The following is a 12,229-nucleotide window of genomic DNA, read 5'->3' on the forward strand; positions in this document are numbered from 1 at the left end:
ACAAAGTGAAAAGAAAATGCTAGGAAGTGATATTTGTCAGTGAATGTTTAAGTGCCAAGCATGGCGCTAAATGTTTTATATGTATTATTCCAGCTAAAACTAACGTTAAAAATCTACGAAATAAGGACTCTCAGCCTCGTGTGACTGCTGAGAGAACCAGGGCTCAGGGAGCCATGATGTAATTTGCATAAAAGGAAATAAATAAGGAAATAATTTTTTTTAAGAATCAAAATGACAGCTACAAGAAAAAAAAAAAAAGCCAAGCTTGCCTCCATCGTGCAGCCTTTTGACCGTCATGTTAGACTTGCACACGACTTAAATCAGTTTTCTCCGGAACCATCCCAGTTAATCTCAGGGTAACGATCAGCTTTCCTTGCGTGTGATATTTCTCATTTGCTGTTGGCAAGGTGAGCCGAGCAGAGAAGCCCAGAAATATCATCGTTTCATTTTGTTCTGTTTTTCATAACTGCAGAAGTACTTCATTTCAAAAATAAGGCCGAAGGAAATAGCACCTGGCAGATGCAGGCGCGATACTTTGATAGACATAACTTGTTACCTGGCGGTTGATTATTTCCAATTTCCTTCCCACAGAGCCCACCGCTGCCCCCACGGACGTCCGGGCTACAAGCATGTCTGTGTCAGAGATTCTCGTTGCGTGGAAACATATTAAAGAGAGCCTGGGAAGACCACAGGGATTTGAGGTAGGAACAGAATGGTGGAAAACAAGCCTTGTTATTTCTGCTGGCGGTGGGTTCTCCTGGAGAGATGGCTTGGTGACACGCCAAAAGAAGTGCATTCCTTTGAAATGTTGCTTTATAGCAAAGAAAGCAAGAACTTTTCTGTTTTACTGACACGTGTAATGTGGCTCACTAGCTGACTTATTTTTCAGGACAGTGATTGCCATAGCAGCAGGCAAAGATGTTTCGAAAAGATGAAACGTTGCCGGGAATGAATCAAAATCTAGAAAAATCTTCATTACAACCACGTTTTTTCACTAAATCAACACAAACTCTGGAAACTATTTTTATACCTAGAAACAGGACAGAAACCATGGCGTAGCACCATTTGTACTTTTTTATAGTACCCGATAAATTGGCGTTTGAAAAATACAGCCTCTTGTTACCAAAAAAGAAAAATCACTATCTTGTTAATTGGAAAATAAAATGTTTACGTTTTGTAATCAGAAAATAATTAAAACATTATACAATTCAGTGACCAAACATAACTTGGTTATTTTAAGTAAAATACAGTCATCAAAGACTAATTTTAATTTATTGTGTCTCCTAATGAGAGAGTTGCATGGAGATAGTAAATGCTATAAATAAGGCTTGTTAGCAGTTATGCTATATTTATGCTATAAATAAGGCTCTGTTCTCCGCTCAGGAGCTGTCCACCCTGCCCTCCCCTTACCCACCGGAGACTGACAGCTGCCTGCTTCTCCTCAACTTTGTTCTTTTTTTCTGTTTTCTTTTCATCACTGAGTAAAAGTTCTCCCCAAGTCAGTATTAGCAACTCAATTCTCGAGTTTACTGTCTCATGTCCCTGCTCCCTCTCCTCTGTGCCAACCACAGTCCTCGCTATATTTACTGGTGCTATGGTGACAATAAAACAAGATGTTTTGTCACTAAATCCAGCGAGATTAATTTCAAATGCCACGTACTAATCCTGTCGGTCCTGTAGGTCATTTCTGCATTCGTCATTTAACTGTATGTGCTGTGTCGGAAAGAGCTAGTTACTGTGAAGGCACGAGGCGCCATCTTGAAAATAGTGGTGACCGTGTCTCGGCCTCCTCTCTGACCTTCCCTGAATTGAAAATTGTGAATAAGAAAAGTTTCCGCGCTTAGGAATGGTGCCTTCTCCTGAGGTAATGACAGGCTGTGTAGATTATGCAAAGAGTTTGCGTTTTATTTCAAATGCAACAGGAAGCCACCAGGGCAATTTACGGAGAGTGGCATGTCTGATTCACACTGTTTATAACATCACTCTGCTTGCTCTTATGTGAGGAGTGAAAGGGGGGAGTGAGAAAGGTCAGATACAGAAGGTCGGAGGTCATTGCAATAATCCAAGCAAGAAGTGGCGATGACCGAGATAAGATCACAAAGGTGGGCTAGGAGAAATGTAGACATATTTTAGAGACAGAGCAGACAGGATTTGTGACTGATCAGGTGTGGAAACAAGGGGATGGTGACTCCTCCATCGCTGGCTTGGATGATGGGGGTGCCAGTTACCCCAAAAAGGGAATCAATTGCATGAAATCGAGGGTTCTGTTTGGCTCGGTTAACTCTGAGATACCTGCCTGAAAGCTAAGAGGGTAAGTCAGGTCAGATATGGGATTTGTGAGTTTGGAGTCTCATTAAAGACGGACTGAAAGTGCGGGTCACAGAGGCAATGTTTTAAGCTGGGCTCTCTGGTGAAAGCTCCTAAGGTCAGAATTGCCAGGAGGACAGTGGGCTGGGGGGGTGGGGTGGGTTCTGAGGCAGCTAAGCTATGTCCTGTACACTCAGCATCTGGAAGGTAAGCTGAAGGAGAGGAATCAGCAAGATTGGCAAGAAAGATCTGGTAGATTGGTCGAGGAAAAACCAATTATGAGAGATGTCAACGAAACTAAAAGAAATAGGAAATAATCAGTTTCGTTTAAAGCTGTTCAAAGACCAAGTGAGATGGAGGGAGAAAAGTGCCAAGTGCTTACTGGTGACCTTCAGAGACTTCTCAGAATCAAGTAAGTGAGCGGTGTCCCTGATGGCCGTTCAGTCACTACAGGTTGGAGGCTCCTGTGCTGTGGTCTAATGACTAGTACACTCTGAAGGAGTGAATTGGGGATGTCAGGGTGAACTTGTAACAGGAGGGTCCCCAGGAAAGGGGGAGGTTCCAGGTTCCCTGCCCCACCCAAAAGGAGGGTGGAGCTGAGCAGGGAGAGAAGAAGCTGCAGAGGAGACTGAGGAAGGAAGGAAGCAGGATGGAGCCAGAAGGAGACCTGGAGGAGGCGCATGGAGCCAAGAGACGTGTGAAGAAGCTGCGCTTGCCTTTTGGTCGTGGACGGGGTGACACAGATGTGGGGGAGACCCGTTGGGAGGTGACAATGGTGGTTTTTGTCTTGATGTAGATTTTGCTCTTTTCCTTCCGGGCTTGTCTGGTTGTTTCTGACCCTTTTCTGTGGGTCCCCACTGGAAGGTGCTTTAGACTGTGGCAGGCTTCGGGGCCTTGCTCTGGGCCGATCCCATATGGATGGAGTTTTACCCACGAGGGGACGGGTCACTTTGGGTGCTTGATTTAGAAACTAGACTCTTTGCCTTTCCTGTGTTGTTTCCTAGTTTTATTAAAGTTCCTTCCCATTAAAGTCTCCTATGTTTTGTGTTGATGCGGTGGATGGCAGAACCCATTTAGAGCAGGCAGGTTTGCGGGGTTTGGGCTGCCCCTCTCCCTGCCCTGTAACAAACTTAATATAGTAGATGTAGATGCTGATTTTCAATGATGCACACTTTGAACTTCTAAAATCTTATCATGCCATGTTGCTTCAATTTAAACCAAAAAAAAAAAAAAAAAAAAGGAAAGAAACGAATACTAATTAGTGATAACAACTCGGGAAGAGAGAACCTCGACTCAGACCTCACAGCATCACAACACCCTTGTTTGCTGTGGAAATATCTTAAGTCTTTTCTCAGGATGCCAAGTGTTTTGAATACGAGAGAGTCTAGTTCTTCAGTGTGGTCTCAGAAATGATTAAGAGTTAGACTCCTCGAGATATGTTTTCTGCACTAGTCAAAGATTATATAGTACGTGAGACTCCTTAACCACTGCAAAATATTATTTTAGCGCCAGACGAAAACAGTTAAGAGAAGTCAAGATGAGACTGTCACGTGGGAAATTTCCCTTGATGCTCCAAGAATAATAGGGAAGGTAAATGAGGGGAAAAACTCCCTTCTGAAGTCATGTGCACAGAATGATTTCCTTCCAGGATATGTTTCCTCCCAGTACAGTCACCTGCATTTTGGTATTGGTGAATCTGGGTCTCTGGAATGCATCATGTGGTATTAACCAGTGAAAATACCCAACTCATTCTCCTTGCTAAATCATCAAACTTGAACCTATTTGTCGTTCACTTGATGCTGAAATCTTGGTATTTTCTCATCTGCTAATCATGAGGGAATGCCCTTAAGCCAGAGTGTTTTAAAGAGAAGATGTGTCTCATTAGAGCAGTGAAATCCTAAAACTCCCATATCCTTCCCCACCCTCACCCCCCATCATGCTCCCCGTCCCCAGTCCTCACTGCGCCTACACACATCCCCTGTCAGCCGGACTCAGACGGGGGCCCGGATTGCAGTCCAATTCAGATCTCCTGGGGCTCGGATCCCTGCTGTGTTTTCATCTGAATCTCATTTATCATTTATTTGTTTATTTATTCACCTGATATTCGTCGACCGCTTGCTATGCTTTGGTGCAGTGTCTGGGGTTAATAAGTAAAATAGACAAAGCTCTTGCCCTTATGAAGTTCACGGTTGAACACAGGACACTCTATTTCTATTTCTTTCTTTGTTGTTTTGGTTTGGGTTTTTGTCTCTCAGTCCTAACATGAGGTTTGCTCGATCCTTGGACTTGTTGTTTCTGGAAGTGACAGCCCCACAGGGCTGCAGTGAGGACCTCGATAACAGGAATCCCTTCATACAATAGTCTGCTATTTGGTGCACGCATCTTTCACAAGGAAGCCTCCATGATGTCTTCTTTGTTTAACAAATAATAAACCAAGCATTTTGACTCAACTATATGTTCACTTTCAACTAACTCAACACTTTCAAATACATCCGTCATTTAATTCAGATCAGACTAATTTTGTTATTAAATTGATTGATGGCTCTACTAGAATGGCATGGCGGTTGAGGTGGTAGAAATAACTATTCCTGAAGACAGGGTCATCCCCTACCCCACCAGAACGTGACCTCAGTGTTAGCGAGTGTCAAGACATTGTAGTGATATCATCACTTCATTTGTAAGTGAGCCCACCATGGACATTTCTAGATGTCACAAATAAGATGCCATTAAAAAGAAAAAAAGGTGGGTTTTTGTTTTCTGCAAACTTTAAGACTGTCTTGTACCAAACTAGTGCAGCCTTACAAAAATGCCCATTTGAGGAAATAAGAAAGAAGAAGAAATCCCAAAGTAGACATCAACCTATCCAATTGTATTTGACGAATACTTGAACAATTTTGTTGACATTCTACTAGAACCGCACATTCAGGAATTTTCGTCACTTGGAAGGCTACATTTACTGAATGAAGAAAGCTCTGGCTTTGAGATAGGTGACTAGTTTATGACAAGCGGCAGATTAAAAACTGAAGATGGTACATATTCACCAAATGACTTCAATTCATGAGTAACCGTGATAGCTGCATCTGGATTGCCATCCCTGTCATTGGTCCATCTGAGTAAATGATTAGTTTCACATTATTAACCCACCAGCTTTAAGTGCTCTGTGTGGTAATTGCTGAATCCTAGTATATACCCCCTGAAGAACACCAAGATTTTTAGGTGCATAAAATGCTCAGAGCAGGGGCCTGCCTGGTGGTGCAGCAGGTTGAGCGCACCACTGTGAAGCTGTCCACGGCCTCTGCTGCACAGGTTCGATTCCAGCCGGCCAGGGAAAAACCCATATGGAGCAGCAGACCTCTCCTGTCGTGCCCACTGCTCCATCTGCCTGGTTTTTGTTTGTTTGTTTGTTTATTTGTTTTTTGTTTGTTTGTTTTTTTAAAGATTTATTTATTTATTTATACAAGCACTGGGTACAGTCAGAAGCGCGGGAGGGTGAGAGAATTCACCAGAGACAGAGTGGGGAGCAGAACAGGCAGACCGATGAAATACACTGCTGAGGGGAGCAGCGGGCGCAGCAGGAGAGGTCTGATGCACCATGTGGGACCCTCGCCAGTGGCTGGGGATCGAACCAGCGCTGCAGAGGCTGCAGGCAGCTTCATAGCCCAGCGCTCAACCACTGCGCCACCAGGGGAGGCCCTCCATCTGCCTGTTCTGCTCCGCCCTCTGTCTCTGGTGAATTCTCTCACCCTCCTGCGCCTCTGGCCTGTACCCCAGTTCTCATATAAATAAATAAGTCCTAAAAATTCAAAGCAGATGCCAGTCTGGAAAGAAGCAGAAACAAAGAAGGACAAAGCCCAATTTTACCATCCCTTCTCTGATTTTCCCAGATCAGGAAGAATAATGAAGGGAACTCGATAATACAGTGTTGGATAATTCATTTTTAAATTCCTTCATTTCTCAAATATTTGTGCAGTATCAGGCACGGTGCTAGCCAATGGATGTGTAAGAATTACTAAGATCCAGCTCCTGCTCTTACAGAGCTCACCATTGATGGATATTTATGGAAAATTTAAGTAAATAAAAGACAGACTTGAAACAAGACAATTCCCAAATCTGCAGTATTGTAAGGACCTCATAGCATCCTGACACTTTGAAGCCCTATTAGTGAGACTAAACCCCTGCCAATGCCCAAAATACATGCATTGTCTTTGCATAAGTATATACTTCTGCCCATAAAATGTCCTCAATTTTCCTAACTAAAATACTCATTTATTGAATACAATTAAAATTCTTCTTTTCAGTGACATAAATTTAAGAACATGATGTTGCATGTGAATTGTGGGACAAGTCCCCCGTGTTGCCAAGTGTAGGGGGCTTCTATTTCTTGTGACCTTCTTGTAAGGGTTGTATGAATGCAATTTTATCTTTTTAATGGCGGCACTTATTTGGATAATAAGCCACAATATACACTTTTGTAGCAAGCGGCCAAGCACACCGTATCCCAGTTTCAATTCTGAACTTTTTGTCATTATCATTAAGAACAAAAGACAGAAGGACTCGACCCAGTCTACATTTCTCACCGAAAGGCTCCCCTCGCGACTCCTTTTGCTACACCAAGATCCGGGCTGGAATGTGTTTCTCTTAGGCCTTCCAGAGGCCATGTAACTCAGAAGTTCATTTTAGACTTGTCACTAAGGCCATTTCCATTTATTGATTGCGCTGGAAAGACACCAATTGTGTGTTGCTCTATAAAATAAGTTGTAGTGGGAATTTCTTAAGGGAAGACGGGCCGGGATTGTTTGCTGTGCCTTTTATGATCTGACACTAATCATCAGAGCAGGAGACAAAAACAAACGAGAGTCACTGTTTTCTGACAATAAGTCATCCCAGACAGATTGCATTTAATTTGTCGGGGGTGGTATGTGTGAAAAATGGAACTTCAGATATAAATTGAAGGAGGGAAAGAAGCCGAAATGCAGCCAGTCACCAAAAGGCCATCGCCAGGCTGTTTTATTTTCCATATGGTGTGTGGGTAGCAGCTGTTTTACAGATTCTCTTTGCTTTTTTATTATGACTATATAAAAATAAGAAAATAACAAACTGAACAGGAAGAAGAAAATAAAATCCCAATTCTACCCTTTCTTTTCTGAAATTCTGCAGACCCTGATTTAAATCAAATAGCTTTCGTGCCCTGTCATTAGATTTTCTTCCCGGGCTATTTTCATAGACTGGGAAGCTAACTGAAACTATTTATATTTTTCAAAACTCAGCAGACCAAAAGGAAATTGAAGAAGTAACATTTCAGTTGCTTAATTCGTCCCTTCCTCTGTCCTATCAAAAGGCGACTCCTTTCAGAAAGCTATTAATTCCTCTGTTTACTGCGATTGTTTCATTTGCCTTTAGATGCATTGCTTTGTGGAGAAATTTCTCTAACGCCAGCCACTTGCAAAATTTATTCTGCTAAGACTTTTGAATAAATCACTTTATTTTCGAGGTTTTTGAATAAGTCACTTTATTTTCGAGGATATTAGAATATATGCCCCCAAAATATCCTTTTATCCATAAGAGGAACCAAAAGGGCATTGGTGCCATCTTTCATCATTGTCATAAATATTTCCCATTTTTTCACTTGGACACAAATGTGAGTGGATTTACCGCATGACCACTCAACGGGGCTTTGTCCCTCCTCAGCTATAAAACAAGGTGAAATCATGCCTTTTGAGATAATCTGGGTGGCTGTGGCAGTGGGTCCCTAAGTGAGATAAGTGAGAAAGTAAGATTCGAGTACCAGATGGTTGATGCCGCTTATGGGATGTGAGCAGCAAAGAAAACAAACTTGTACAGTGCAGCGAAACAGACTCTGGAAACTACGTGCTTGCTGTTGTGTGGGCTGAAGCCTCCTCCCCAAACGGGGTGACTGACCCCAGAGCCGATGGGAGGGGATGGCCCAGGAGTCCAGGCCATGGGGCAGGCCTTGGAGAGGGAGGAAGCACTGACCCTGCCTCTCTGCACTGCCGTCCTGAGGTGAGGATGGCTCTGCCTTCCCACAGCCCCCACAACGCAGCTGACCCCTTGGTCTCAGTCAGTTACATCATCTCACCACACACAGTTCATAACATCTCCGAAACATACGCTCCTGCCTCTTGGCACTCTCCTCTGAGGACACCCCGGTTGGAAATGCACTCAGCTTTCCAAGCAGCAAACTCAAAGCCTACCCAGTGCTGCTCTTCCAGGATAGATTTCTCTTGGTTGCTGCTGACGTTTTTAGCAACATTCCCCCTGGTCGGCAGAGTTTATCATGCAGCTGAGAAGTTGTTGTTATGTTTTGTTTTGTTTTTTTAAAGATTTATTTATGCATACAAGAGCTGGGGTACAGGCCAGAGGTGTAGGGGTGAGAGGACTCACCAGAGACAGAGTGGGGAGCAGAACAGGCAGACTGACTGAAACACAGTGCTGAGGAGAGCAGCGGGGAGACAGGAGAGGTCTGCTGCGCCATGTGCATCAGCTCCCTGGCCAGGGATCGAACTCAGGCCACAGTGCAGCTTGATAGCACTGAGACTTAACCCCTGCACCACCAGGAAGGCCCAGTTTGAACGGAGCTTGTGTTCAGATTCGGGGCCTTGGCATTGCTGCAGTCCCTGCTTATGTTTCCCTTGGAGCTTTCTAATCATTCTTTCTGCATTAAACCCCAGCCCTTCCTACTCCAGGTGGTGGGAGTGCAGTCTCTGGCACCACGTGTGCATCCTCAAACAAAAAAAGCCCAAACTCGGCCGTTGCAGGTTCCGCTTTCCAAGAGTAAATTCTTCTCCAGCTTCTGCCCATTGGGCCGGCGTCTGCACGACCACTGTCCTCAGCACCGCGTCTGTCACTGTCTGTTTGACACCTCCAAGACCTGCGCTTACTTCCTATCAATAATCTATATGTCCTCTTTCTCGCTCTCCCCCCCTCTCTCTCTCCGTCTTCTGCTCATTCTTCATCAAAGGGGAGCCATCATGTTGGGGTCTTTCCAAAGAAGTAATCCTTTCTCTTCAATTAATCATTTTCTTTATTCTAATATTTGATCTTGAATTCACTAGGTATTGTCCTTTCTTATGATTCGGCTTTGAAATCTACTGCTGTTCTTTTAAATCTCTGAAGATGACTAGGTCACTGATTTTTTGGATATTTTACTTTTCTCATACATTAAGACTGTCTATCTCCCCAACTCTGCGTTCCTAGTATCTTGTGCTCCTGGGAGAGAATCATGTAATACAATGAGGTGCATAGTAAATCTTTTCAATATTAATATTCTTTAACCTCAAACTATCAACTTTCATGGTTTTATTTATTTAATATTGTTATTTAATTAGTATGTATTAAGAATCAATTGTGTTACAGTTCATCTCACAAAACATATTCAAGAAAATTAATTATAATAAAATGCTCTGAGCTGTTTCTCTATCTAGTACACTACAGTTTAGAACATTTCAACAAAGAAGGTGAATAAGGGAAGATAACTAGCACTTGCCAAAGACCTCTATTAGCTATATGGATTAAGGACAAATTCAGCATATTTATAGCCAATCTCCTTTCACATCTTTTCTCTAGATACTAATGACAGCTTCTAGAAGAAAAGAAGTAGAAATCCATTCAGTAAATTATTTCCATTATTATGTTCCTGATGCATTTTAAACTTCCTCACCTAGTATCCGCTAATCACTGTGGAAATGCCTCATAAATATTCAAACGTTTAACTAAACATTGTTTATTTATCTTATTTGATTCATTAAATTGCATCCTTTATGGTAAAATTAACCTCTGGGCACAAAGCAACTAATATGCATGCAGTCTAATAACACTGAGTCTCTGCGTGTCTCAGAGTATTGATTGCCAATAGCTGACTCAATAACGACACCTATTGCTAAACTCCCGGGATCAGAAAGCTGGGATCAGCCAGCCTGGATTTTGAAAGATTCTCGAAGGATGTGGCTGAACTTAGGGGTTACGTAAGAAAAGAGGAACGTGAGAGGCATTTTAGGCCTTGTTAGAGAAAAGAGCGGAGTGTTTCAGTATTTATCTGGAGGTGAGGAATAGCCAGAGAGTGTGGGCTAATATGAATCTGCCTTCCACCCCGCAGTTTATATTAGTTACACCTTTTGAGCATAGGAATGGCAGAGAACTGAGTGGAAGCACATAAAACCAGCTTTTCTCAATTTCCCTTAGCGGTGTCATGAAACCAGAGGGAAAGAGACAGTACTTACTGCAATCACGATGAGAGCTGCAAAACAATGTTATTAGTACTACTTTCTAGTGTTTCTTTCCTTTCATCTTTGTGCGATGACCCAGCCTCAGAATCCCATTTTCTAAGTTCAAGCAAGCAATGAAATCGCCTCTGGCCTCCTTCCCCTTTATCTCTTTCTTCAATGAAATAAACTGCAGTCACATTTGTGAAGCTTCGTCTCTCAGCTGCAGCCTGGGTGTGTTCTTGCGTGGCCTGGAGAATGGGTGGAGGTGCGATCCGAGGGTAACTTCTGCCTAGACAGATGGTCCCTGGCCCCGGAAGCCCAGTCCAGACATGCAGATGGACAGTCCATGCGTTTTTAGAGGACCAGTAAAGATCAGTGAGGTAAGATCTCAGTGTGGTCACACAGGAGAACACTCTGTAAATGAAGAAAACAACTGATAGGAGAAAAATATTAGAAAGAAGATAAAGCTCAGTATAAATATCTTTCCCTACAGATGATTTTCTTGTAAATCAACAGAGAAGCTTTAAATACATAGTTCTGGATCTCAAAGAGAAGTGAAAGAGAATATTTCGTCTATATTTAAAGAACAACCCAGAATGTGAAGTGAATGCAAGAAAATAAAAACTAAAGTAACTAAGATAAAATATTCATTAGAAGCAATGAAATGCACATTTTGATACTACTAAATATTTAAATCAGTGCTTCAGAGTACAAACCTGAGAATTAATACCAGGAGGCAAAGTAAATAAGTAAGGAAGGCTTATTTTCGGATGAGAGAGAAGATGGCAGACGTGAAGGACAAGAGAGATTTGGTCAATAAGCTCTGGCCTTCCGCCAAGACAGGATGCAGGCACCAGCAGCAGGAATGACAACAAAGGAAAAACCCAGTGAAAACAACAGTTGAAAAGCAAAGGAACCAAAAAATATCCCCGTATTTAAGACCGAGAAATCCTATAGTGTTTTGGGAAATATTTAAGTCCTGACAACTCTCTCCTTACCAGCCCTATAACTAACCTATCACCAAAGTCCAGGGATTTTATCTGCAAAATGGTTCCTGACCCCACACTCACACCTCCCTGTCTTGTGTCCTCCACACGAGCCCAGTCCAGGGCCCTGGCTTCCTGCTGGATCCCGCAGTGCCTGAAGCCCCTCCCTCCTCCAGCTGCAGCCCCTGATCTCGAGACAGGGACCTGGTGCCTCGCCATAGTGACATGAAGAGTTGAAGGTCGTTCCACACAGTGATAATTCTTGGGAAGAATAAGAATAATAAAGCTCGGGATCACACAGAGGAGAGGGACTGAGCGAGGGGTGGGTCTTCAGGCAAGTGGGGAGGGAGACTTCTCAGTTCTGCCGAAACTAGGAAGAAAAACATGCAGCCATTTGGACATGAAAGGAGCTTCAGACAGAGGACACCAGAAATAATTCAAAGGCTCCAAGTCAGGTGAGAATGTCTGAGGCCCTTTTTTCTGGAAGGGGCTGACCATGGGGAGGCAGGATGTAATGCAACGTGCTGTTGCAGTTCACAGGGAAGTGATCAGGTGCGGCCTTGTGAGCCAAGGTGAGGCGCTTGGGGTTTATTCTAGTGCGATGCAGGGGAGTTTCAGCAAAGGAATGCTTAGATTTATGTGCTTTAAAAAGAAAAAAACAATTTTTCACTGCTGTGTGAATCTTTTTAGGTTACCATTTTGATCCTGTCACAT

The 12,229-nt window shown here is 43.1% G+C and overlaps 1 protein-coding gene across 3 annotated transcripts in view; it reads left to right on the forward strand.

The window, feature by feature from the left end:
- CNTN5 (contactin 5) overlaps positions 1-12,229 on the forward strand; it is a gene marked incomplete at both ends in the record, with an annotated part of 519,573 nt that overhangs the window by 490,590 nt on the left and 16,754 nt on the right. For all 3 annotated transcript variants that reach the window (XM_084251216.1, XM_084251217.1, XM_084251218.1), the window contains one exon: positions 592-701. In XM_084251216.1, the coding sequence (XP_084107342.1) occupies positions 592-701 (110 nt within the window). The remainder of the gene's footprint in view (positions 1-591; positions 702-12,229) is intronic.

The sequence above is a fragment of the Talpa europaea genome (genome assembly GCF_964194135.1).
Source record: "Talpa europaea genome assembly, chromosome: 12".
Taxonomy (NCBI): Eukaryota; Metazoa; Chordata; class Mammalia; order Eulipotyphla; family Talpidae; genus Talpa; species Talpa europaea.